Here is a 23,073-nt window from a genome sequence, read left to right on the forward strand (position 1 = left end):
TAAGTATCTGAGGTCAAATTTGAACTCAGGGCTTTCTGATTCTAGGTTGGGCACTCCATCCATTGTGCCACCTAGGAGCCATAAGAATATGAATTACTGCTTTTGTTTCTTCACTTCTTTGCAATGTGGTAGATTAGGGGGCTTGAAGTCAAGAGATGGCTTGTCCATGACCTGGCTCTGCCACTGTACCACTGGCTCACTGTGTGGCCATGGACCTCCAAGGACTAAAAAAAGTTAGAGACTTTCCTTGGAAGACTAGGTAGATCCAGGTGAATGGCTACTCGCTCTCCTCCCCCCATCCCTTACTCCCACCCCAGGCTCTCTGCTATTGTGTCTGCTCTTTCTCTCTCTTTGCCACCCCCAGGGAGGCAGAAGTCTACTACTATTCAGGTGCATCAAACCTCCAAGACGTTAATAGGTTTGAACACATCACGGTAGGTTGTGGGAATACATTAGTTTTGTTTTACCTAACACCCTGGGAGTTAGGGACCTTTGGAATTCATTATGCTAATTTATGCAGATCACATCCAAATAACAGTGCCCCAGGATTAATTGGAAGAAAAAAGAAATCAGAGCAGGCTGAGCCCAGGTCCTGCTATAAGTCTTGTTGCTTATTGATTCTGAAAAGTCAATGCTGCTCCCCGGGGAGTATCTTTTCATTTTCCTTCCTGGTATCTCTCATTTTCTGAGGCTGTCTATGGAGAACCACAGGAAGGGGGAGGGATATTTGGGCAGGAGTGGGGGGTGAGGGAGGGGAGAGTAGCCACCCACACCCCAGTTATGTGGATACAATTATTAGGACATAGAATATAGAATATTAGGACATAGAATATAGAATATTACATATAAGAGTGAGCTCAGAATTGAAACTGTGGGGAGCTGGGAGGAACCTTAGAAATAGAATAACTTTAGAATTAAAATGCTAGAGTATAGAACATAAAGTGTTAGAGCTAGATGGGATATTAATCCCAGATTATTGGGGCTGAAAGAGATCTCAGAGATCCTGTACTCCAAGCACTTCCTGTCATAGAGTAGGAAAATGAAGCTCATAGAGGAGAAAGATCATATTAGAAAGGTTATATTGTGTCAATATATTAGAAAGATCATACTATTGTATTGTAGTAATATATTATAAATATTACAGTAATATATCACATTATGTTACTATATTGTAAGACAAATAGTATATTCTATTATAAAGATTCTTATATTGATTTATCTTATAAATTACATGTTATATGTAAATTATATTATATATTACATTATGTATATAAAGATTGTATTGTCCAAGGTTTATATAGTGGAATAGGAGCAGGCCTGGGCCTAGAATCTATTTCTCTTGGTTCAGGGCTCTGCCTCACTCTGTACAATGATGAATAGTTCAGATGAAATAGCATTTGTAGATTTGGATTATGAGGATCATAGTCATATTATACAGATTTTGATGCCCTGCTTGGTCCCTTAACCCTCTTTACTTTAGTGGGATCTTCAGCTCAAGGTCTATCTTTGACCATGAGAGGATCGTGATGCACTCAAGGTCTTTCCTCTATCCTGCAGATAGATACTTTGCAGGGGTGAACCTCAACAAAAGTATGATATGGGCAACTTTTGTCTTTTTTTTTAATTAATTTATTTAACTTTTAACATTCATTTTCACAAAATTTGGGGTTCCACATTTTCTCCCCTTTTGTCCCCTCCCCCACCCCAAAACACCGAGCGTTCTAATTGCCCCTCTCTGCCAGTCTGCCCTCCCTCCGTCCCCACCCCTTCCCTTTGGAAGGCAAGCAATTCAATGTAGGCCAGATCTGTGTAGTTTTGCAAATGACTTCCATAATAGTAGTGTTGTGTAAGAACTAATTATATTTCCCTCCATCCTATCCTGTCCCCCATTACTTCTGTTCTCTCTTTTGATCCTGTCCCTCCCCATGAGTGTTGACCTCAAATTGCTCCCTCCTCCCTGTGCCCTCCCTTCCATCATCCCCCCCACCCTGCTAATCACCTTATCCCCCACTTTCCTGTATTGTAAGATAGGTTTTCATACCAAAATGACTGTGCATTTTATTCCTTCCTTTAGTGGAATGTGATGAGAGTAAACTTCATGTTTTTCTCTCACCTCCCCTCTTTTTCCCTTCACTAAAAAGTCTTTTGCTTGCCTCTTTTATGAGCGATAATTTGCCCCATTCCATTTCTCCCTTTCTCCTCCCAATATATTTCTCTCTCACTGCTTGATTTCATTTTTTTTTTTTAAGATATGATCCCCTCCTCTTCAGTTCACTCTGTGCACTCTGTCTCTATGTGTGTATGCATGTGCATGTGCATGTGTGTGTGTGTTATCCCACCCTGTACCCAGATGCTGAATAGTTTCAAGAGTTACAAATATTGTCTTTCCATGTAGGAATGTAAACAGTTCAACTTTTGTAAAGTCCCTTATGACTTCTCTTTGCTATTTACTTTTTCATGCTTCTCTTCATTCTTGTGTTTGAAAGTCAAATTTTCTTTTCAGCTCTGGTCTTTTCATCAAGAATGCTTGAAAGTCCTCTATTTCATTGAAAGACCAATTTTTCCCCTGAAGTATTATATTCAGTTTTGCTGGGCAGGTGATTCTTGGTTTTAGTCCTAGTTCCTTTGACTTCTGGAATATCATATTCCATGCCCTTTGATCCCTTAATGTGGAAGCTGCTAGATCTTGTGTTATCCTGATTGTATTTCCACAATACTTGAATTGTTTCTTTCTAGATGCTTGCAATATTTTCTCCTTGACCTGGGAACTCTGGAATGTGGCCACAATGTTCCTAGGAGTTTCTCTTTTTGGATCTCTTTCAGGAGGTGATCTGTAGATTCCTTGAATACTTATTTTGCCCTCTGGTTCTAGAATCTCAGGGCAGTTTTCCTTGATAATTTCATGAAAGATGATGTCTAGGCTCTTTTTTTGATCATGGCTTTCAGGTAGGCCCATAATTTTTAAATTGTCTCTCCTGGATCTATTTTCCAGGTCAGTTGTTTTTCCAATGAGATATTTCACATTATCTTCCATTTTTTCATTCTTTTGGTTTTGCTTTGTGATTTCTTGGTTTCTCATAAAGTCATTAGCCTCCATCTGTTCCATTCTAATTTTGAAAGAATTATTTTCTTCAGTGAGCTTTTGAATCTCCTTTTCCATTTGGCTAATTCTGCTTTTGAAAGCATTCTTCTCCTCCTTGGCTTCTTGAACCTCCTTTGCCAATTGAGTTAGCCTATTTTTTAGGGTGTTATTTTCTTCAGCATTTTTTTGGGTCTCCTTTAGCAGGGTGCTGGTTTGTTGTTCATACTTTGCTTGCAAGTCTTTTATTACTCTTCCCAGCTTTTCCTCCACCTCTCTATCATGATTTTGAAAACTGTTTGGGCTCTTTAAGACCTTTTCCCAGAACTGATCCCATTGAGTGGGCTGGGATGTAGAAGCACTGACTTCCGTGTCTTCCCCTGATGGTGAGCACCGCTCTTCCTCATCAGAAGGGAGGGGAGGAGAAACCTGCTCACCAAGAAAGTAACCCTCAATAGTCTTGGTTTTTTTCCCTTTTCTGGGCATTTTCCCAGCCAGTGACTTGAGCTCTGAATATTCTCCTCACACCCACCTCGCCTCCTGATCCTCCCAGCCAGAGCTTGGGGTCTGAGAATCAAATGCTGCTTCCCAGCCTCAGTGCTTTGGGCGGGGGCAGGGCTGCTATTCAGTGTGAGATTAAGTTTAGGTGCTCAGGTGGGGGCAGGGCCGCCTCTCAGGCTCAGTTCCCTCAGGGGGTTTATGCAGAGACCTTCAACAATGGATCTGGGCTCCTGCCTGCTTGGGGAGCCCCGGTCTGCTCCCCCCTCCACTGTTGCCTCCCGAGGGGGCCTGAGTTATGGGGGCACCCCACTCCTCTCTCTACCCGCCAAAGAGACCCTCTCATCGACCCCTGTCACCTGTGGGTGGAGGGACCCGCGTGGCCGCTGGAGATGCTGTCCCTGAAGCCAGCTCAGATCTTTTCCTCTCAGTGCCGCAGCTGGGGCAGGGCTGTACTCAGCTCCCAGTCCTGGCGCCCAGTCCGCGGCGCGAAGGACCTTTTGCGAGAGGTTTGCAGGTCTCTCTGGAACAGAAATCTCCCTTGCTCCAATGTTCTGTGGCGTCTGGGTGCAGAATTCTCCGTGAGTTACTTTTTTGTAGATGTTCTATGGGTTGTGGGTTCGGAGCTATGTGTATGTGCGTCTTTCTACTCTGCCATCTTGGCTCCGCCTCTGGCAACCTTTGTCTTTCACAGAATCACAGAATTTTAGATGCAAGGGAGGTCACAGGACTTCTGGTTCAACCCATTCAGGAAAGGAATCCCCACTATAGGATACCTGATGAGGGACATCCAGCCTCTGCTTAAAAAACTCTAAGAGGAGGGAACCTACAACCTCTCCAAGCAGCCCATTCCACTTCTGAGCAGGTGGAATTACTTGTTAAGAAGTTTTGCTTTTTTTCCCTTCTGGCATCAAACCTAAATTTGCTTCTTTGCAGCTTCCACCTATTTGTTCCTGGTTCTACCCTCTGGGGTCAAACAGAACAAGCCTAATATAATCCCTCTGCCACATGACAGACCTTCCAAACCTGGAAGACAGTTATCCTGTTTCCCCTGAATCTTCTCTTCTCCAAACTAAACATCTCTAGTTCCTTTAACAGACCCTCCTATGCTATGGAATCAGGAATTTCACCATCCTGACTGCTCTCCTTTGGACACTCTCCAGATTATTAATATCTTTCTTAAACTGTAGTTCCGAGAATTGAACAAACTGTTTCAGACAAGACCTTCTGAGGATGGGGCACAAATGAGCTATCATCTCCCTGATTCCTGAAACTAGAATTTTTAATGTAGTCCAAGATCTTGCTGACTTTTTTGGTTGATGCATCACCCTCACGTGACTTCTGTAGAGCTTGTAGTCCTCTAATCCTCCCTCCCCCCCAGATCTTTTTCAGAACAGCTGCTATCTAACCATACCTCCACCATCTTGTACCTGTGAAGCTGATTATTTGTGCTTATAGGCAAAACTTTCCATATTGAATTTCATCTTATAGATTTAGTCCAGTACTCTGGATCCTGAGCCTGTCATCTGAAGTGTTAGCTAAGCCTCCCAACTTTGTGCCATCTACAAACATTTATGAGCTTACCATCTATGTCTTCATCCCAGTCATTGATTAAAAAAAATAAACTGCAAACAGAATCAAACTCAGATCCGTGGGATACTCCTCTGGACACTTGACTTTGACCATTAATAACTACTCTGAGTTCTACCACATGATCAATTCTGAAGCCATCTAATTATATTTTCATCTCATCTACATTTCTCTGTCTTCTCCTTTATTGTCCAAGCCTCTCTTTAAAAATCATAATTATAGCTAACATTTATATAGCATCTACTATATTCCAGGCACTGTGCTAAATGCTTTACATTTACTATCTTATTTGATCCTCACAATAGCTCTGAGAAGTAGATCTATTATTATCATCTCCATTTTACATATGAGGAAGCTGAGGCAAAAAGAGGTTCAGTGACTTGCTCAGGGTCACACAATTAAGTGTCTAGTTAAGTGTCTGAGGCCAGTTTTGGACCCTGCTCTTCTTAAATCAAGTCCTGGCATTCTATCCATTGTTCCCTCTAAGCCTTTCTGAACCTTTTGGAAACTCTTTTCCCAGCTGATAGAATTCTGTATCTTTCATGCTTTTTCTCATTACATCTATCAAACTCTACTAACAGGAAAGGATCTGATATATTTTTTTGTACTCATTCACTCATGAATTTATTCAGCAAATACTTATAGGGTACAGGGTTCTGTGATGGAGATTAAAGAAGATATATAGTTAAGTAAGACAAAGACCATTCCTTCAAGAAGCTCCCAATCTAGTAAGGGGTATAAGACAAGGAAATATATGATTAATCAGAAGGCAGAATTTGGTAAAGCCCTTTTGAGAAATGAAATGTCCTTTTGGGGATGTTAGAAGACTGAGGAGAGATGAAATCCAACTTCGAGATACTAAAGAATGATGTAACAGTGAAGCTGGGTCTTAAATGATGAGAAAGATTTTTGACAGGTGTCATTGTGGGATGGGAAGAGAGGGTTCATTCAAGACACTGAGAATCATATGAAGCCTTAACTGATTCCTCAGTTGAAGGTGGTCTCTCTACTGATCTCATAGTACTTTGTGTTTCTTGTATGCATGTTTCACATTCAGATGTGTCCTATATTTATCTGGGAACCCCCTACTGGACCATAAGATTAAGGAAATGAGCCATGTCTTTTTCTAAAATTCAGCTGTCCCATCACTGCCAGATGGGCTAAACCAGGTTGAGGCTAAACCAGCCCTTTTCAGGGCTGCTCATCTACCTTTGGTGTCTAATGGTCACCTGTGGCTCCAAGAAACACATGGAGTGGCCATACCCTGGTAAACCATCTTGGCAGACAAGCTAAACCAGGTTGAGGGGAATTGACAGGCCTCAAACCCATTGGTAAGTTAGGGAGATGTCTACCCCAAACATCTGAAGACTTCCCCTGGCAAAATGGGCTGATGAGAACAATTTGATCCAGTGGCCATGAAAGTGGCTGAAGGAGGCACTGAGTAGCTCTTGCAGCTTGTTCAGGCATTGAAGATAGCAAGGTCATCTACTGCATGCCGGACCATGGCCAGTGGTCTTGACTTTTGTCTTGTTAGTAGGCTTCAGTGACTCTGGTTGATGATTTTGTGCAACTCTGCTTCACTTAAATCCAATTCAACTACAATTCAAGATTCACCTACAAGACAAGCAACAATCATGCCTTGCAAAGAGTATCTATTTAATAAATGTTTGTTGGATAGTCATTAAATAACAACTGTCATTTAACTGTATAGATGGATAGGCAGGTAGGATTATTGTCCTTCTTTTACAGATATAGAAAATGAGTCTCCAAAAAGTAGAGTGGTCTTCAGTGAAGTACCTCTGGAATCTACCTGTCCTTGAACTAGTGCCATTCAAGATTTTGATCAATGATGTGGATGAAGCACCTGGCAGCTTATCAAACCTGCAGTTTTCTCAAAGCTGAATGGAATAGTGAATATACTGGACAGCAGAATCCAGATCCAGAAAGATCTCCTCAGAGAATATTAGACCAAAGTGAATAAGATTAAATTTTAAAAGGGAAAATATGGTTCTATCCTTGTCTTCAGAAAATAAACCCCAAAAATACAAGATAGATGACATGAATGTAAAAAACAACCTGGGGGTTTCTGGGCACTGCAGGCTCGACATAAGGAAATTTTAAGCCTGTCTCTTCTCTCTTCTCCTCCTACTGGCACTCTAGCTCTGCCCTTGGGTTCTGAAGCTCTCATAAGTGAACTTTCCCCTTATCTTGTCCAGAAAGAGGTCATGATGCCACTTCCCAGCCATTTCCAAACCAGGTTCCAAGGGTATAAACCCACCCTTCCTAGCTTTCCTTTATTTGTTATATTACTCTATTAGCTTGTAAGCTTCTTGGAGGTAGGGACTGTATTCTTTACTTATACTTGTATCTCCCACAGTTTAGCATAATGTCTGGCACTTATTTCATTTATTCAAACTTTCAGAGCAACACAGCAGCCAAAACAGGTAACAATGCATTAAGAGAGGAATGATGTCCAGAGCAAAGTATTTCTCACCTAAACCTCTCCCCTCTTCCTAACTTCTCTATTTTTGTGGAAGGTATTACTATCCTTCCAGTGACCAGGTTTTCAACTATGTCAATCCCCTACTCAAAACATTGTAGTGGCTTTCTTTTGCTTCAAGGATAAAGTGACAAATTCTTCTATTTGGCATTTGAGGCTCTTCACAATCTGGCTTTGGTCTACTTTTCTAGATGTAAGTTGCTCCCATTCATAGCCTCTGTAGTATACCTAGACTGGTCTACTTGCCATCTCTCCTACAGAGGATAGTCTACCACTCATTTATGCCTTTCCACCAGAAGAAGGGAACTTGAATGGGAAAGGGTCTTATGATCATGATGTATGAGAGTTAGTTGAAAGAACTAGGGATGTTTACCCTAGAGATTACTTGATCACTGTATTCAAATACTTGAAGGACTTTAATATGGAAGATTAATTTTTGCTTGATGTAGGGGTGGAGCAGGGAAGAAATTCAATGGCAGAAGTTACAGGGAGGTAGATTTCATCTCAATGAGAGGGAAAACTTTCTAACAATTGGAGCTATCAAAAATTGGAATAGACTGCCTTTAGAGGTAGTGGATTTCCTCCAATTGAGGTGTTCAGATGAAGACTGGATGAAAACCTGAGGATATTATAGAGAGCACATTCAATCAGTTATGGTTTAGATTAGTGATCTTTATAATTCCTTCAATCTCTGAGATCTTGTGAGAAGTTTGTATAACGTGGCAGGTGAGAGATGAAATGACTGAGGAAACAAAGATTCCAGCTTTTGAGCATATTGATTTATTAAGTGATTCATGCCAATTGCCCAAGAAATCAGGACCAGGCCTCCTCAACTTGGCACTAGACCCTGAATACAGGGGGAGACAGATTTTTATGCATTAAAAACAATTAATCAAATAAGACCAATTAATTAAACAAAAACAATTAACCAGGATACAAAATTAGGTAATCTGATTTCTACTTGGAGGAAAGATAAGGGCTTTCTGAGTTGGGAGGCAGAGAGTGAACAAGAATGACTCCCTGAAATCCGAAAAAGAGATGTTCTCTCCCTCCCCACAAGTGTCTACTCAATCAAAGGAACATGGAAACAATAACTGATTGATCAGTACAGGGCCAGTTTTCAAATATTGTCTTTCCATGTAGGAATGTAAACAGTTCAACTTTAGTAAGTCCTTTATGACTTCTCTTTGCTGTTCACCTTTTCATGCTTCTCTTCATTCTTGTGTTTGAAAGTCAAATTTTCTTTTCAGCTCTGGTCTTTTCATCAAGAATGCTTGAAAGTCCTCTATTTCATTGAAAGACCATTTTTTCCCCTGAAGTACTATACTCAGTTTTGCTGGGTAGGTGATTCTTGGTTTTAGTCCTAGTTCCTTTGACTTCTGGAATATCCTATTCCATGCCCTTCGATCCCTTAATGTAGAAGCTGCTAGATCTTGTGTTATCCTGATTGTATTTCCATAATACTTGAATTGTTTCTTTCCAGCTGCTTGCAATATTTTCTCCTTGACCTGGGAACTCTGGAATGTGGCCACAATGTTCCTAGGAGTTTCTCTTTTTGGATCTCTTTCAGGTGGTGTTCTGTGGATTCCTTGAATATTTATTTTGCCCTCTGGTTCTAGAATCTCAGGGCAGTTTTCCTTGATAATTTCATGAAAGATGATGTCTAGGCTCTTTTTTTGATCATGGCTTTCAGGTAGGCCCATAATTTTTAAATTGTCTCTCCTGGATCTATTTTCCAGGTCAGTTGTTTTTCCAATGAGATATTTCACATTATCTCCCATTTTTTCATTCTTTTGGTTTTGTTTTGTGATTTCTTGGTTTCTCATAAAGTCATTAGCCTCCATTTGTTCCATTCTAATTTTGAAAGAATTATTTTCTTCAGTGAGCTTTTGAATCTCCTTTTCCATTTGGCTAATTCTGCTTTTGAAAGCATTCTTCTCCTCATTGGCTTTTTGAACCTTTTGCCAATTGAGTTAGCCTATTTTTCAAGATGTTATTTTCTTCAGCATTTTTTTGGGTCTCCTTTAGCAGGGTGCTGACCTGCTGTTCATGCTTTGACTGCATATCTCTCATTTCTCTTCCCAGCTTTTCCTCCACTTCTCTAAGTTGATTTTCAAAATCCTTTTTGAGCTCTTCCATGGCCTGAGCCCACAGAATATTTAGTCTGGATGTTTGGGATATAGAGGCCTTGACTTCTATGTCTTTGCCTGATGGTAAGCATTGTTCTTCCTCATCAGAAGGGAAGGGAGGAGATGCCTGTTCACCAAGAAAGTAACCCTCAATAGTCTTGGTTTTTTTCCCTTTTCTGGGCATTTTCCCAGCCAGTGACTTGAGCTCTGAATATCCTCCTCACACCCACCTCGCCTCCTGATCCTCCCAGCCAGAGCTTGGGGTCTGAGATTCAAATGCTGCTTCCCAGCCTCATGGTTTCTGCAGGGGCGGGGCTGCTATTCAGTGTGAGATTAAGTTTAGGTGCTCAGGTGGGGGCAGGGCCGCCTCTCGGGCTCAGTTCCCTCAGGGGGTTTATGCAGAGACCTTCAACAATGGATCCAGGCTCCTGCCTGCTTGGGGAGCCCTGGTCTGCTGCTGCCTCTCAGCTTCTGCCTCCCGAGGGGGCCTGAGTATGGGGGCACCCCACTCCCCTCTCGACCTGCCAAGAAGACCCTCTCACTGACCCCCATCACCTGTGGGTGGAGGGACCCACGCAGCTGCTGGAGATGCCGTCCCTGAAGCCCACTCAGATCTGCTTCTCTCTGTGCCGCGGCCGCGGCAGGGCTAGGCTGGGCTCCGCGTCCATAGCGCGACGGACCTTTTGCGAGAGGTTTGCAGGTCCCTCTGGAACAGAAATCTCCTTTGCTCCACTGTGCTGTGACCTTTACTACTCCAGAATTCACCGTGAGTTCCTTTTTACCAATGTTCTATGGGTTGTGGGTTCGGAGCTATGTGTATATGCGTCTTTCTACTCCGCCATCTTGGCTCTGCCCCCCACAGGGCCAGTTTTCACGTAAGACATATGGATTGTTTGAGAAGTATAATTGTGAAAAAATTCCTTGCATCAATCTTCTGGTCAGTATAACCCATGTCCTGAGTTAAGGGTCTCTAAGCAGCGGGTAGAGGTGGTCAAGCTTCCCAGTCTCGAAGGGCTAGGTTCAAACAATGCAATCAAGTTTTCTCACAATCTCCATAACTGAACAAAGTTTTCTTACAAGACAGAGATTAGATTAGATCCACAATTAAATAGAAAGGGAACTGAGCTAGATCCCAAATGGAGTCATAAGACAGAGTCAGTGTGGTTCGCTTAATTCGCACCATTCCCTCTACAAGGTCACATAGGAAACCAGGGCGTGATGCAGCCTGCTCATCTTAGCTACTAAGAGCTGATTGTTGAATTTTCAGTGTGAGCATTTATACCAGAGATATTGGCAAATGCTACAATTAGGACCTGATTTGTGGTTGTATTGATTGCCTAGGCTTAAGAAAGTGAAAGAAAAATGTTAATAAAGGAGATTAAACTTAAAAGTGCCTGTGTGCATTTTCCCAACTGAAGAGCTGGTTGTTAAACATTTACCAGTACATCCCTGTGATATGGCTAATTAGTTCTGGAGACAGGACTTAAACCTGTATCTTCTCAATCTAAGTTCAGGATTTTTCCTTTTCTATCCATTATTTCATAACGACAGTAGCCTATCTTTTTGATAAAGACTCATAGATTCTTAGAATATTGTAGCTAGAAGGAAGCTTCTTTCATGTTACCTCATATCACTCAGAACAGCCCCAGGTAGATAGTAAATGAGAATTTCCTCTCTGGATCCAACAAAGAGGAACTCTACCTCTGTGTCTTTGTTTACACCATTCTCCCCTTTTCAAATATTCTCTCTCTACCTATTGATAATCAACCAAAAAGAATGTATAAAAATGTGCAAGGCACTTGTGATGTAAAGATAAAAATGAAACAGCTACCGATCCCAAGATGATAAACAGGAGAGAAAATACGTACTCATATAATTGTACACAAAATATATATAACATAAGTCTAAAGCAGGTATAAGGCAGCATGAGAGGGTACCAGCAGTGGGGAGAATCAAGATTAAGGTCTTAGGTAGGAGGCAATGTTTGAGTGGTATTTTGAAGAAAGATCAGAATTCTAAAAGGTAGAGGTGAGGGGGTAGTGCATTCCAGGGATCAGGGTCAGCCTGTGCAAAAGCAAGGTGATAGCCAGAGATGGAATGTCATGTGTAAGAAGCAGCTTAAAGATCAGCTTAGCTGGACCGTAGATTGTAGGAAGAGGAATAAAATCCTTTAAATCCCAAGTCATGTGCTACTTCTTCCAGGATGTCTTTTATGATATCTCGCTTCCCAGTCAGTAATGACCAGAATTCCCTACCTCCAAGGTTGTGCTGGAGCTAATGTTAACAAGTTCACAAGAGATGATTGTTAAATTTCAGTGTGAGCATTTACACTGGAAAAATTGGCAAATACCTCAAATCAGGGCTTGATTTCTTGTTTTGTTAATCGTCCAGACTTAACAAAGGGATGGAGAAAATGTTAACAAGGGAGATCACACTTGAAAGTGTGAACATTTTTCTAGGGAGCTGGTAGTTAAATATTTCCCAGCAGAACACTGCCTACTTGCTACCCTCCTGACCTCACAAAGTACTTTCTCCAAACTTCTTTTGCATGCTCACCATGTATCATTTCTGTTTATCATGACTTTCTGTGTATATCTCCCTTGTACACTAAAAGTTTCATGAAAGTAGAGGTCAAATCTTATCTAAATCTCTTATCTCCCTCAGTACCAAGCATAATGCCTTACACACAGTAGGCATTTAATAAATGTTGAATTGAGATTCATACATTCTTAGAATGTTATAGATGAAAGAGATCTAGCTATGTGATTTTATGCTCTGTAAACAAACCTTAGTTTCCCTGTCTGAAAAGTGAAGAGATTGGATAAGATACCCTCTCCCCAATTTGTCAGATTCTAAACTCCAACTAATACTAAATAATTTGATACTAAGTAATCTGACCTTCTTTTGTGTTACCCCATATAACCTAGAGCCAGACTTAGATTAAGAATAAAACAAATATTTAGAAGTGTGAATGTGTGTGTTGGAGGGGAGAGTGGTGATGAAGGGGAAGGGAGAGAAGGAATGGACAGGGTGTAACCTGTTTTTTCCCTCCTTGGCTGTGTGGTTCATATGTATATACGTATGTGTATATACATACACAATGTGTGTATATACATGCACATGCATACATATTGGCACATTTTATATACATACATATTATCTATACACATATGTATGTATTGTGGTATATGTATATAGCTCATGTATATGAATATATGTATGGTTTTAAGACTTGAAAAGTGTTTTACATACATTGTACTTTGATCCTCATAACGATCCTGTGAGGTAGACACCATAGGTAATATCTTAATTTACAGATAAGAAAATCAAGCTCAAAGAAATTGAATGATTTGCTCATAATCACACAGCATATTAGGCCTGGGACTCAAACCCAAGCCTCTCCTGACTCAAGGTTCAACACTCTTTCTGTTACACCACAGTAAGGATAGACAAATTCCCCTGGTTCCAGAATTTCCAGGAACTCAAGTCACTTCTCTCCCTTCCAAATATAGAAAGGGTTGGTTAGCTCTTAGGTTGGACAAGATGGAGACTGATAACCCTTGCCTTGGGCTTCATTTTCCCCTCTGGGGCATTCTGACTGACTAGGTGCTGAAGGCTAATGGAGACTAAAGTGATTTGGCATGGGTTGATGTTAAATATACATCATACCAATGATATTCAAGGGATATAAAGGCAGAGGAATATTTTTTTGTAATAGGCTAACAGCCCTGTTGATATTCATCCTTTCCAAGGACTCTGCCCAGTTCCCCCTGAAGCCAGAGAAATTTGTAATGTCATTTCCAAAGAAGTCTTTGCTCTGGGGTCATAAGAACGTGGATCTGTGTTCTAACTCTGACATTTACTGGTCCTGTGACCTTGGCCAGGTTACTTCCCCTCTCTTTGTTTCCTCTTCTGTAAAATGAGGATAGTAACACACTCCCTTCCTGATAAGATTGTTGCCCAGGGAAGAGCTTTATAAATCTTAAAGTGTTGTAGAAATGGAATTCTTATTAACATTCTCCCCAGACACAGGTGTCTCCTCCACTTCCTGGCCCAAGCCCCAGGGCATCAAAGAGGCAGCTGCCCTGCCCCTCCCCTGAGCCTGATGCCAGAGTTAGTGATGGAGACTTAGGGCTCATCACTATGCCCTAGGGGGAAGAGATCCCCATGTGGAATCCACCTCGTGAGGCTGATCTTGTCCTAGTGACTGGGGCATTGGTTGTTTGTGGGAGTAGGGGAAGGGTGTTAAAGTTATTAATAACTCTCTGGCAGGCTGTGTCATCCCACCTCTTGGGTGAGGATGCTGACTCAGAATCCCAGGGCTCCAACCAGTTCAGATCCAGGAAGCCCCAAGACAAAGGACTCATAGCATTTCCCTGCCCCCTTTGATGCAGTCCCAGGCCCCCAGGGTGCCTGCTCACTGACCTGGCCTCAGCTGGAGCCTCAAACCAAGACCTTAACCCTGGGTTGAGAGAGGGGGAGTGTAGGACTAATGGGTGTATCCTGTTTCTTGTTTGCCTTGACCCAAGATACCAGATAGACTCTTTGGTGTGGGTTTGGGTAAAGGAAGCAGGGTGGGAGGAAGTGGAGAGGGGGGGGTGGGTGGGATGTGGTAACTAGAACCACTTCCTCTCAGTGTTGAAAGCAGAACTCTCCCCAGGTTCTCCTAAATTCTGCCTCACTTCCCCCACCCCAACCTGGGATGCAGGCCTGGGGAACTAGAAAGTGGCCTTATAGTTATGTATTTCATTCCTGGGAAGGTGGATTGAGAGAAGATGCAGGATGAAAACTTTGATACTTCCATGCAGATAACCAATTCATGCCTTCCCATCCTCCATGATCTTTGTTCAAGTCTTCCCTTACTATTGGGGTCCACCAAACATGCTCAGGACCTTGACAATGGAGCATAAAAGATACTGTTAAAAGACAGTGTTATCACTGTATGACAGACCCATCTCCTTATCCAGTCATCCATCTCTCTAATAATAATTTTTACACTACTTCTCCTTTACATTTCTTTGTTGGTAATATGCTGTAGTCTACTTGCCCCCACATTGCCTTTTGGGTGACCTACAACTTTTATTCTTTGGAGACTGTCATATTCCATGCTTTGCAGTCATGAGGAATATATAGAATATGAATGTTAAAATATGAGACTGATTCAGGGAGAAACTTGGGGTCATTAAAAAGTACTTCAGACTTTCTCCCAAAGCAATCCAGCTTGATCTCCACATGGGTATGCGATAGAGGATGGGCACTGGAGAAATATAGGTCAGTGTATGGTGTGTGTGCTGGGGAGGCTGAACATGAATTTATCCCATTCTGGTTCTAGGTCACTACATATCCTCAGTCTGATGGACCAGTTCTATGTACTACTCATCCAAACACATATCATAATGTAAACAATTATATTCTTAATAACATCTTCCACTTACAAGGAACTTGAGAGTTTATAAAGCCCCTTCATGTCCATGATCTCACCTGTCAGGTAAATAGCACAATTACTATTATCCTTATTTTACAAATGAGGAAACTAAAGCTCAGACGGAAATCTTGGCATAATAGAAAGAGCATAGCACTTTGAGTCAAAAGATGTACAATTGTAACCTAATTCTAACATTTATTAGCTGAATGACTTCAAAGAAATCATTCTCCTCTGAGCCTCCATTTTCTCCATCAAATGGTAATGACAATAAATGTGCTTTCTTGCAGAAAGTCACAAATCTGTAAAATGGGAATAATCCTGATGTTACCACCAGGCAGGTTTATGAGTAGTGATGTCTCACATTTATGTATCTCCTAAAACATTTTCCTGGAACAGGAACATTTGGTGTAGTGAACCCTTCACAACCTCCTCCCTTCTCAGGCCCCACCTAACCCTTAACTGACTCTACTAACCAGGGTAGAAATTCCCCTTTTGTAGGAAGGTAAGAGTAGCTAGCAGACAGTCATTCCTCTATAGGTCTGGGAGGGACTCTCACTTTACTGATAGAGAAAATTGAGGCCCAGAGATGACTTGCCCAAGATGAACCAGCAAGTTTGTGTCATAGCAGTCACTAGAGTCTTGATCTTTTTTTTTTTTTCTGAATCTCAGCCAAGGCCTTTTTCATTGTACCCCATTGCTCCTCCAGAAGAAGGAGGCATATGTTATATCATAAACATGTGAGGAAGACAAAGAAGAGAGTATCAATTCAATTCAATGTAATAAGTATTTATTAAGGACCTACTATTTGCCAAGTACTGCACTCAGTGCTGGGGATACAAAAAGAGGCAAAAGAATGTCCTGGCCCTCATGGAGCTTATAATCTCAAATGGGCATAACATTGTAAAGTGAGACAACACATCTGTTATCTCACTTGATGAAGCATAGGAACTTAGTGAGGTAGGTTGAGCAAGCAGGGGAGTGAAGCCTAATCAGGGGAATTAACTTGTTCATTTTACTCAGTAAATAGCAGAGGATTCTAACCCAAATGTTTTTAACTATAAAATTTAACTCTAAATACAGCATACCAACCTGTTTCTCTCAAATAGAGGACATTCCCAGGAGACCATAAGACATGCTGAGTTTCCTTAGATTGACCCACTGGTTTCATCCTCTCTATCCTGTTCCCACAAACGTTGCAACTTGGAAAACCTCAGCCTATCCTGTTGCACTCAAACTCCTTCAGCTTGGCTTTGGTTTCCTGCATCTGGGGTCCTGACTCGACAAATCAAACTCAGTTGTTAAAAGGGGGTGGTAAGGAGAGGAGGGGCATGGTTATAGGGGCTGGAGTCTGGCGAAGACGGGGTGGGGGTGGGGGAGGAATGTGAGCCTCAATCGAAGAGAAATCCCCCATATAGATACGGACTTATGAATCTCCTGAGTCACTATTGGCAGACCTGAAAAGGAGGGTAAGGGGGGGCGGGGTTCCTGCCCCTCCTTCCTTTCTGCCTGCCCCCTGACTCATCCACTGTTCTATAAAGTCCCTTCTGCATCTTTGGGCCGCAATCTGCCACAGAGCTCATCATGTCACTGCTTTGGTTTTTCCTCGAGCTAATGGTTTTAGTGCTGGGCTGCTGCTCAGCTGCCCCCCGAGGGCGCCCCTCTGCCGGGCCAGTCCTGATCCATTTCCCTGGGGAGAAAATGAACACTCTTACTAACCAGCAATTCGCTGAGGTAGGCAACTGGCCCGACTAAGGGCTTTGAAGGAGAGGAGAGGAGAAAAGGGGATGAAGAGAATGGGCAGGAGATAGGTTACAGGTGTGCCCAGGATATTAAGGAGTGAACTAGGGTCTAAACAGGGAGTGTGGTATGCACTAGAAGATAGATGTTGGGATGTATGAGGGGTGGCTGACATAGGGGAGAATATGCCCAGGGTTGGGCACAGTGACCAGAAAGGGCAAGAGTTGAACCCGACTGGCTGAAGGGGCCAGTGAGGATGGGAGAGGATGAGAGAGGATGGGATAGTTGAGGGTGCTCAACTATCAATTACTTCCCACTAGGAATACCTGAATCGTTACGGCTACACCCCGGCAGGGTTGCTGGACCAAGACCACTCTTCTCTGAAGCATGCGCTAAAGAAACTCCAGCGTCAGCTGGCACTGCCAGTGACAGGAGAGCTGGACAGCGCCACCATTGAAGCAATGCGCGCTCCGCGCTGCGGAGTACCCGACGTGGGCGGATTCCAAACTTTCGAGGGCGAGCTCAAGTGGAAACACCAGAACATCACCTATCGGTTGGCAGGAAGAGGAAGGGTGGGGTGAAGGGTGGGGAACGAGGAAGCATTTCTATTGCAGAAACTCCTGTGGACAGAGAGGCAATCTGGTGTGGTGAAAAGAGCACAAGACTGGAAAATTAGGAGAGTTGGGTTCCAGTCCCGCTCTGGCACTAACTCGTTGTGTAACCTTTAAAATTTCCCTCTTTGGGCTTCAGTTTTCTCATTTGAAAATAGGAAAATAGGAGTCGTAGTGGACGAGATGATCTCTAAGGTTTCTTCCAGGTGTGTGTACATGTGCTCTGATTTCCTCACCTCCCTGCAGGGTCCTGAATTACTCCCCAGACCTGCCTCCTGAGGTGACAGATGATGCTTTCGACCGAGCCTTCGCTCTTTGGAGTAGCGTGACCCCACTTACCTTCACCCGTCTCAGCAGTGGGGACCCAGACATCCTTATCCGGTTTGGAACCAAAGGTGAGGGGATAGCAAACTGAGCGGATAAGAAGTGCTGTAGTGGAGCCGAGTGTGCGAGGAAAAGGCCCCAGTAGCTGCGTTCTTGTAGCCTCAGACTGACTCGGCCCCTTCCTCTTTTCTTTTCCTTTGCCAGAACATGGTGATGGATACCCTTTCGACGGGAAAGATGGCCTCTTGGCTCACGCTTTCCCCCCTGGCCCAGGAATCCAGGGAGATGCCCATTTTGACGACGATGAGTTCTGGACCCTGGGCAAAGGCGCAGGTGAGACTTCGTATCACCATTCCCGCTCGCCTCCTCCCCAATCCATCCCCAGTGAATTTTGCATCTCTTCCTCTCGCAGGCAAGGTTCTCCCTTGAGCAGGCCCAGTCCGACCTAACTCTTTACTCCCCTTCTCCTCTCACAGTGGTCCAAACGCGGTTCGGGAATGCAGAGGGGGCCCCCTGCCACTTTCCCTTCATCTTCGAGGACCGCTCCTACTCTTCCTGCACCGCCGACGGCCGCTCTGACGGGCTGCACTGGTGCAGCACTACAGCTAACTACGACACTGACCGCCTCTACGGTTTCTGCCCCAGCGAACGTGAGCTGCTGGCCAAGATGTGTCGGGGGCGGGAGTGGAAAGAAAGCAAGGGAAGAGTGAGAAAAGCGGCGGCGGGAGGGTGAGGGTGGGGGAGGCAGCGGCCCCTACCTTCGCCTCCTCAGGTCTCAAGAGATAGAATTCTAGCTAGTGAACGAAAGGGAGGGTGAACCTAAACTCAGCACTGCCTCTTGACTCTAGTGCTCTATACCTTGAACGGTAACGCCAATGGAGATCCCTGCGTGTTTCCCTTCACCTTCGAGGGTCGTTCTTACACAGCTTGCACCACTGACGGACGCTCTGACGGCTACCGCTGGTGCTCCACCACAGCCAATTACGATCAGGACAAGCTTTATGGCTTTTGCCCCAACCGAGGTACCGATTCTGCCTTTCAGGGCACCTCTTCCCACCTTCTCTGCCTAGAGGAGAATGCCATCCTTCCCTCCCTTCTCCCCCTCACTGCGGGACTCGGCTTCTTCTACAGATACCGCGGTAACCGGAGGTAACTCCCAAGGGGAACCCTGTGTCTTTCCCTTCACTTTCCTGAATCGAGAATACTCCGCTTGCACCAGTGAAGGCCGCACTGACGGTCACCTCTGGTGTGCGACCACCGATGACTTCGACCGTGACCGCAAGTGGGGGTTCTGTCAGGATCGAGGTAAGATGGGTAGGATAAACGTCTCATGAAAAGAACCTGAGCTGAGACAGCATTGCACGAAGGGTGGTAGATGGGAGAGAGATGTCAAAGACTGGGAAGGGATGCGGTGTGGATAGGAGGGGGAGAGAACAGAGAGTGAGAATCTGGACCCCTTCTTCATTCCCGGTTCCTCGTTCAGGGTACAGCTTATTCCTTGTGGCTGCACACGAGTTTGGACACGCACTGGGCTTGGATCACTCCTCTGTGCGGGAAGCACTGATGTTCCCAATGTACAGTTTTACCGAGGGACCTCCGTTGCATCCGGATGATGTGGAGGGAATCCAACATCTGTATGGTGAGGATGGTGGTACACTATCTGGTTATGCGGTGAGAGGGGCCAGGAAACCAACATCCAAATGGTTAGAGAGGATGCTGATTCCAACATCTATATAGGTGGTGATAGAAGAGGTACCAGCTTACCCATGGAGCTGGGCAATGGGGACTGAGAGGGGGATAAAGAGAAAAAAGTCTTATTCCGTTCTTGTGTTCCCATCTTTAGGTGCTAGGACTGAGCCTGATCCCAAACCTCCGACCTCTGCTCCTTTAGAGCCAGATTCCACCACCCAGTCCAATGCTTGCCCGACTCTGCCCCCCAGAGCCGAACCTACTGGCCCTCCTACAGCCGGCCCACCAGCACCCCCCACTGCTGGCCCTACTGGTCCTCCCACAGCCAGCCCCTCTGTGCTCCCCACTGGGCCCTTAGACCCTGCTGATGACGTTTGTGGCGTCCAGATATTCGATGCCATCGCTGAGATCCAGGGCCAGCTTCACTTCTTTAAAGACGGGTGAGCATCAGGCTCTGGACCACTGAGAAGGGATTTGGACAGGGTTCTGGACAGGGTTCTGGGAGGGGATGGCCTGAGCTGTGACTGAGCGCCCCCTGCTGTCCTCCTTTCTCCTTCAGGCGATACTGGCGAGTTCAGCAGGGCTCTGAGGGGAGGGCTCAAGGTCCCTTCTTCATTGCCAACACCTGGTCTGCATTGCCCCGAAAACTGGACACCGCTTTCGAAGATCCACTGACTAAGAAACTCTTCTTCTTCTCAGGTAAAGGTGTAGGCAGCCCCTCCCCAACAAATCCTCCACGAGCTCTCCCCATCAGATAGGTCCTTAAAGGATATGAGTACCTGTATGATTTATAGAATGCTATCTAGAGAATGGATCAGAATAATGGTTCTGTAACCCAGATAAAACACAGGTTCATAACCTGTGAAGACGGAAGGGACTCCAGAGACCATCTAGTTTAAACCTCTCATTTTACAGATGATGTGATTTTCCCAAGGTTAATAAGAATTGACTCCCGATTCAGTGCTCCTTCCACTATACCTCACTGCCTCTCCTTTTCCCTGTAAGTGGAAAGTACAAAGGTACGGAGTACCTTTAGAACAGAACTCCTTTTACATCCATCAATAATAAATAGTTTACATTTCCATAGCACTTTAAGATTTATAAAGTATTTTCTTCATTATAGTCTTGTGAAGTAGTCAAAATGTGACTCTCCTTCCCTCCACCCCTTCATTTTATAGATAAGGAAACAGAAGCTCAGAGAGGATACATGATTTTCTCATGATCACATAGCTAAAAAAGTGTCAGAGCTGAGATTCAAATCTAGGTCTTGATTCCAAATCCAGCACTCTTTCTATTATATTATCCTACCCTTCCAAAATTTCTCTTGGATGTGGGTCCCTAGTTTCTTTCTTACTTTCTGCAGGTCAACAGGTGTGGGTATATACAGGCCAGTCAGTTCTGGGCCCCCGTCGACTGGAGAAACTGGGTCTGGATCCCAAAGTGCACAGCATAACAGGTGCCATTCAACACAATAGGGGCAAGGTGCTATTGTTCAGCCGGGATCAATTTTGGAGGTGAGAGAGGGTCTGAACAGAGTAAAATGATTAGGGGGTGGGAAGGAAGCTTAGGGTAGGATGGGACAGAAATCCAACACTTTCTTTCAAGGTTGGATGTGAAGAAGCAAACTGTAGACCAAAGTAAACCTTACCCTGTGGAGAGCATGTTCCCTGGAGTACCACAGGACACTCATGATGTTTTCCTATATCAAGGTAAGGAATTTCATCCCTCTTTTATAACTTATTACTTTCTGCCTATCTCTGTATTCCCTGTCCACCTTCCTCATGACCCTTATGAAGTCAAAAAGTATCTGTGAGCCAGAAAGGGAGAAGGTAGAACTGGCCTGAAAGTATTAATAGTTGATGGTGAGAAAATAAAAATAAAGTACAGATCAATCAGTTTGTAAATATTGAAAACCTTCTAGAACAGGGGTTTTTAATGTTTGGGTCCAATAGGCTCCAAATGATCTATTGATAGAATTCAGGGGATCATGAACTTAGATGGGAAAAAATACACCTTTATTCCAGTAGAATTAGTTCCTTTTTAATCTTATGCATTTTATTTTATTAATTTAAAAACACAATTCTGAGAAATGGTGTATAAACTTCACCAGACTGCCAAAGGAGGCCATGACATAAAGAAGGTAAAGAACTCCTTTTCTAGAAGGCATTATAAATATAGTTTGTAAACAATTTAGAACAAGAGAAGCAGTGATCAACAGGAGCCAATCAAGGTTCATTAAGAACAAGCTCTATTAGACTAACTTAATTTCCTTTTTTGACCCATTGATTAGAAGAATGTTTATCAGATTTGAAGATACAAAAATTGGAAAAAGAAGTTAATATGTTGGATATCAGAACAGCAATACAAGAAAAAATCTACAGACTAGGACTACTGGGCTTAATCTAATAAGATTAACTTTAATGAGGATAAATATAAAGTTCTACACTCAGATTCTAAAAATCATTAGTACAATTATATGGAGGAGAATGTGATCAGTCAATAGTCAGTGATAAAAGTAGGGTTTAGTTGGCCACAAGCTCCATATGAGTCATTTCTGTCATGTGGTGGCTAACCAAATTGGCTAACCAAATCTCACTCTCCATGATTCAAAATCTAGCATCCAGTTGACTGTCCCACTGCTTTTTGACCTGTTCAAATGCCATCAAGAATTTTGGAAACCTCATTTTAGGAAGAACATTGAGAAGCTGTGGCCTTTTCAAAGGCTACTCATGTCATAGAAAGATTGGTTGAAGAAATTGGGGGATGTTTATATAGGAGAAGAGATTTAGGGAAAGGATGGTTGTTGAATATCTGAAGAGCTATCATTAAAAAGAGAGTTATAAGAAAAAAGTCTTAGGCTTAGGCAAGGAAGGGGAATTTGCAGGAAGGCAAATTTCAGCTCAATAAAATGGAAGCATTTCCAAAATTTTCAGGCACTTTTTGGAGGGGGGGTAAAGCAGTGAGCTCCTCACCATCGGAGATATTCAAATAGAGGCTAAGTGACCCTTATCAAGAATGCAATTGAGGGCATTCATCCCAGTGGGTGGAAGTTTAAGACATTCCCTCCCCGGATGGGGAGATTATTGGTGACTTCTGAGATCCCTTTCCAGATCTGAGATACTATCTTCACATACCTTCCCCAATTCCACCCCTAGGAAAGGCGTACTTCTGCCAGGACCATTTCTTCTGGCGAGTGAGCCTTCATGACCAGGTGAACAAGGTAGACCAGGTGGGCTACGTGACCTACGACCTCCTGCACTGCCCAGAGGACTAACTTCTCAGTTCCCCTGGGCGCTGCCAGAGCCACGGGTATGGGAACTAAGGAATGAGAGGACGAAGTTTTGCTGTGCAAATGGGGTTAGATCTGAAAGGAGAGGAAGGTGCGGGCCGGCCCGCAACGGGAGGCAGGGCAGGGCAGGGCCCGTTACTTCCTCCTCGTTCGGAATGTTTCTAATAAACTCGGATTTTCGAAGCCTGGCTCAATCGGATTT

The 23,073-nt window shown here is 43.7% G+C and overlaps 1 protein-coding gene across 2 annotated transcripts; it reads left to right on the plus strand.

The window, feature by feature from the left end:
• Positions 1-906: 906 nt before the first annotated feature.
• MMP9 (matrix metallopeptidase 9) lies at positions 907-23,054 on the plus strand. 2 transcript variants are annotated; one of them, XM_072632367.1, is made up of 13 exons: positions 907-1,075; positions 17,279-17,511; positions 17,816-17,964; positions 18,098-18,226; positions 18,370-18,543; positions 18,742-18,915; positions 19,025-19,198; positions 19,377-19,532; positions 19,737-20,022; positions 20,142-20,281; positions 20,946-21,096; positions 21,188-21,291; positions 22,738-23,054. In XM_072632367.1, the coding sequence occupies exons 1-13, from the start codon at positions 1,040-1,042 to the stop codon at positions 22,854-22,856; spliced, it is 2,025 nt and encodes a 674-aa protein (XP_072488468.1). In that variant the 5' UTR covers positions 907-1,039; the 3' UTR covers positions 22,857-23,054. The 2 variants fall into 2 exon arrangements, with proteins under 2 accessions (XP_072488468.1, XP_072488467.1); XM_072632366.1 differs by lacking the exon at positions 907-1,075 and adding an exon at positions 16,763-16,952.
• Positions 23,055-23,073: the final 19 nt, after the last annotated feature.

The sequence above is a fragment of the Notamacropus eugenii genome, chromosome 1, assembly GCF_028372415.1.
Source record: "Notamacropus eugenii isolate mMacEug1 chromosome 1, mMacEug1.pri_v2, whole genome shotgun sequence".
NCBI classification, from domain to species: Eukaryota; Metazoa; Chordata; class Mammalia; order Diprotodontia; family Macropodidae; genus Notamacropus; species Notamacropus eugenii.

Excerpts from the sequence above, each read along its gene's own strand:
- MMP9 (XM_072632366.1), top strand. The coding sequence starts at position 16,803 with ATGTCACTGCTTTGGTTTTTCCTCGAGCTAATGGTTTTAGTGCTGGGC. Across the intron at positions 20,282-20,945 it reads GAAACTCTTCTTCTTCTCAG|GTCAACAGGTGTGGGTATAT; the intron begins GTAAAGGTGTAG and ends TACTTTCTGCAG. Across the intron at positions 21,292-22,737 it reads TGATGTTTTCCTATATCAAG|GAAAGGCGTACTTCTGCCAG; the intron begins GTAAGGAATTTC and ends TTCCACCCCTAG.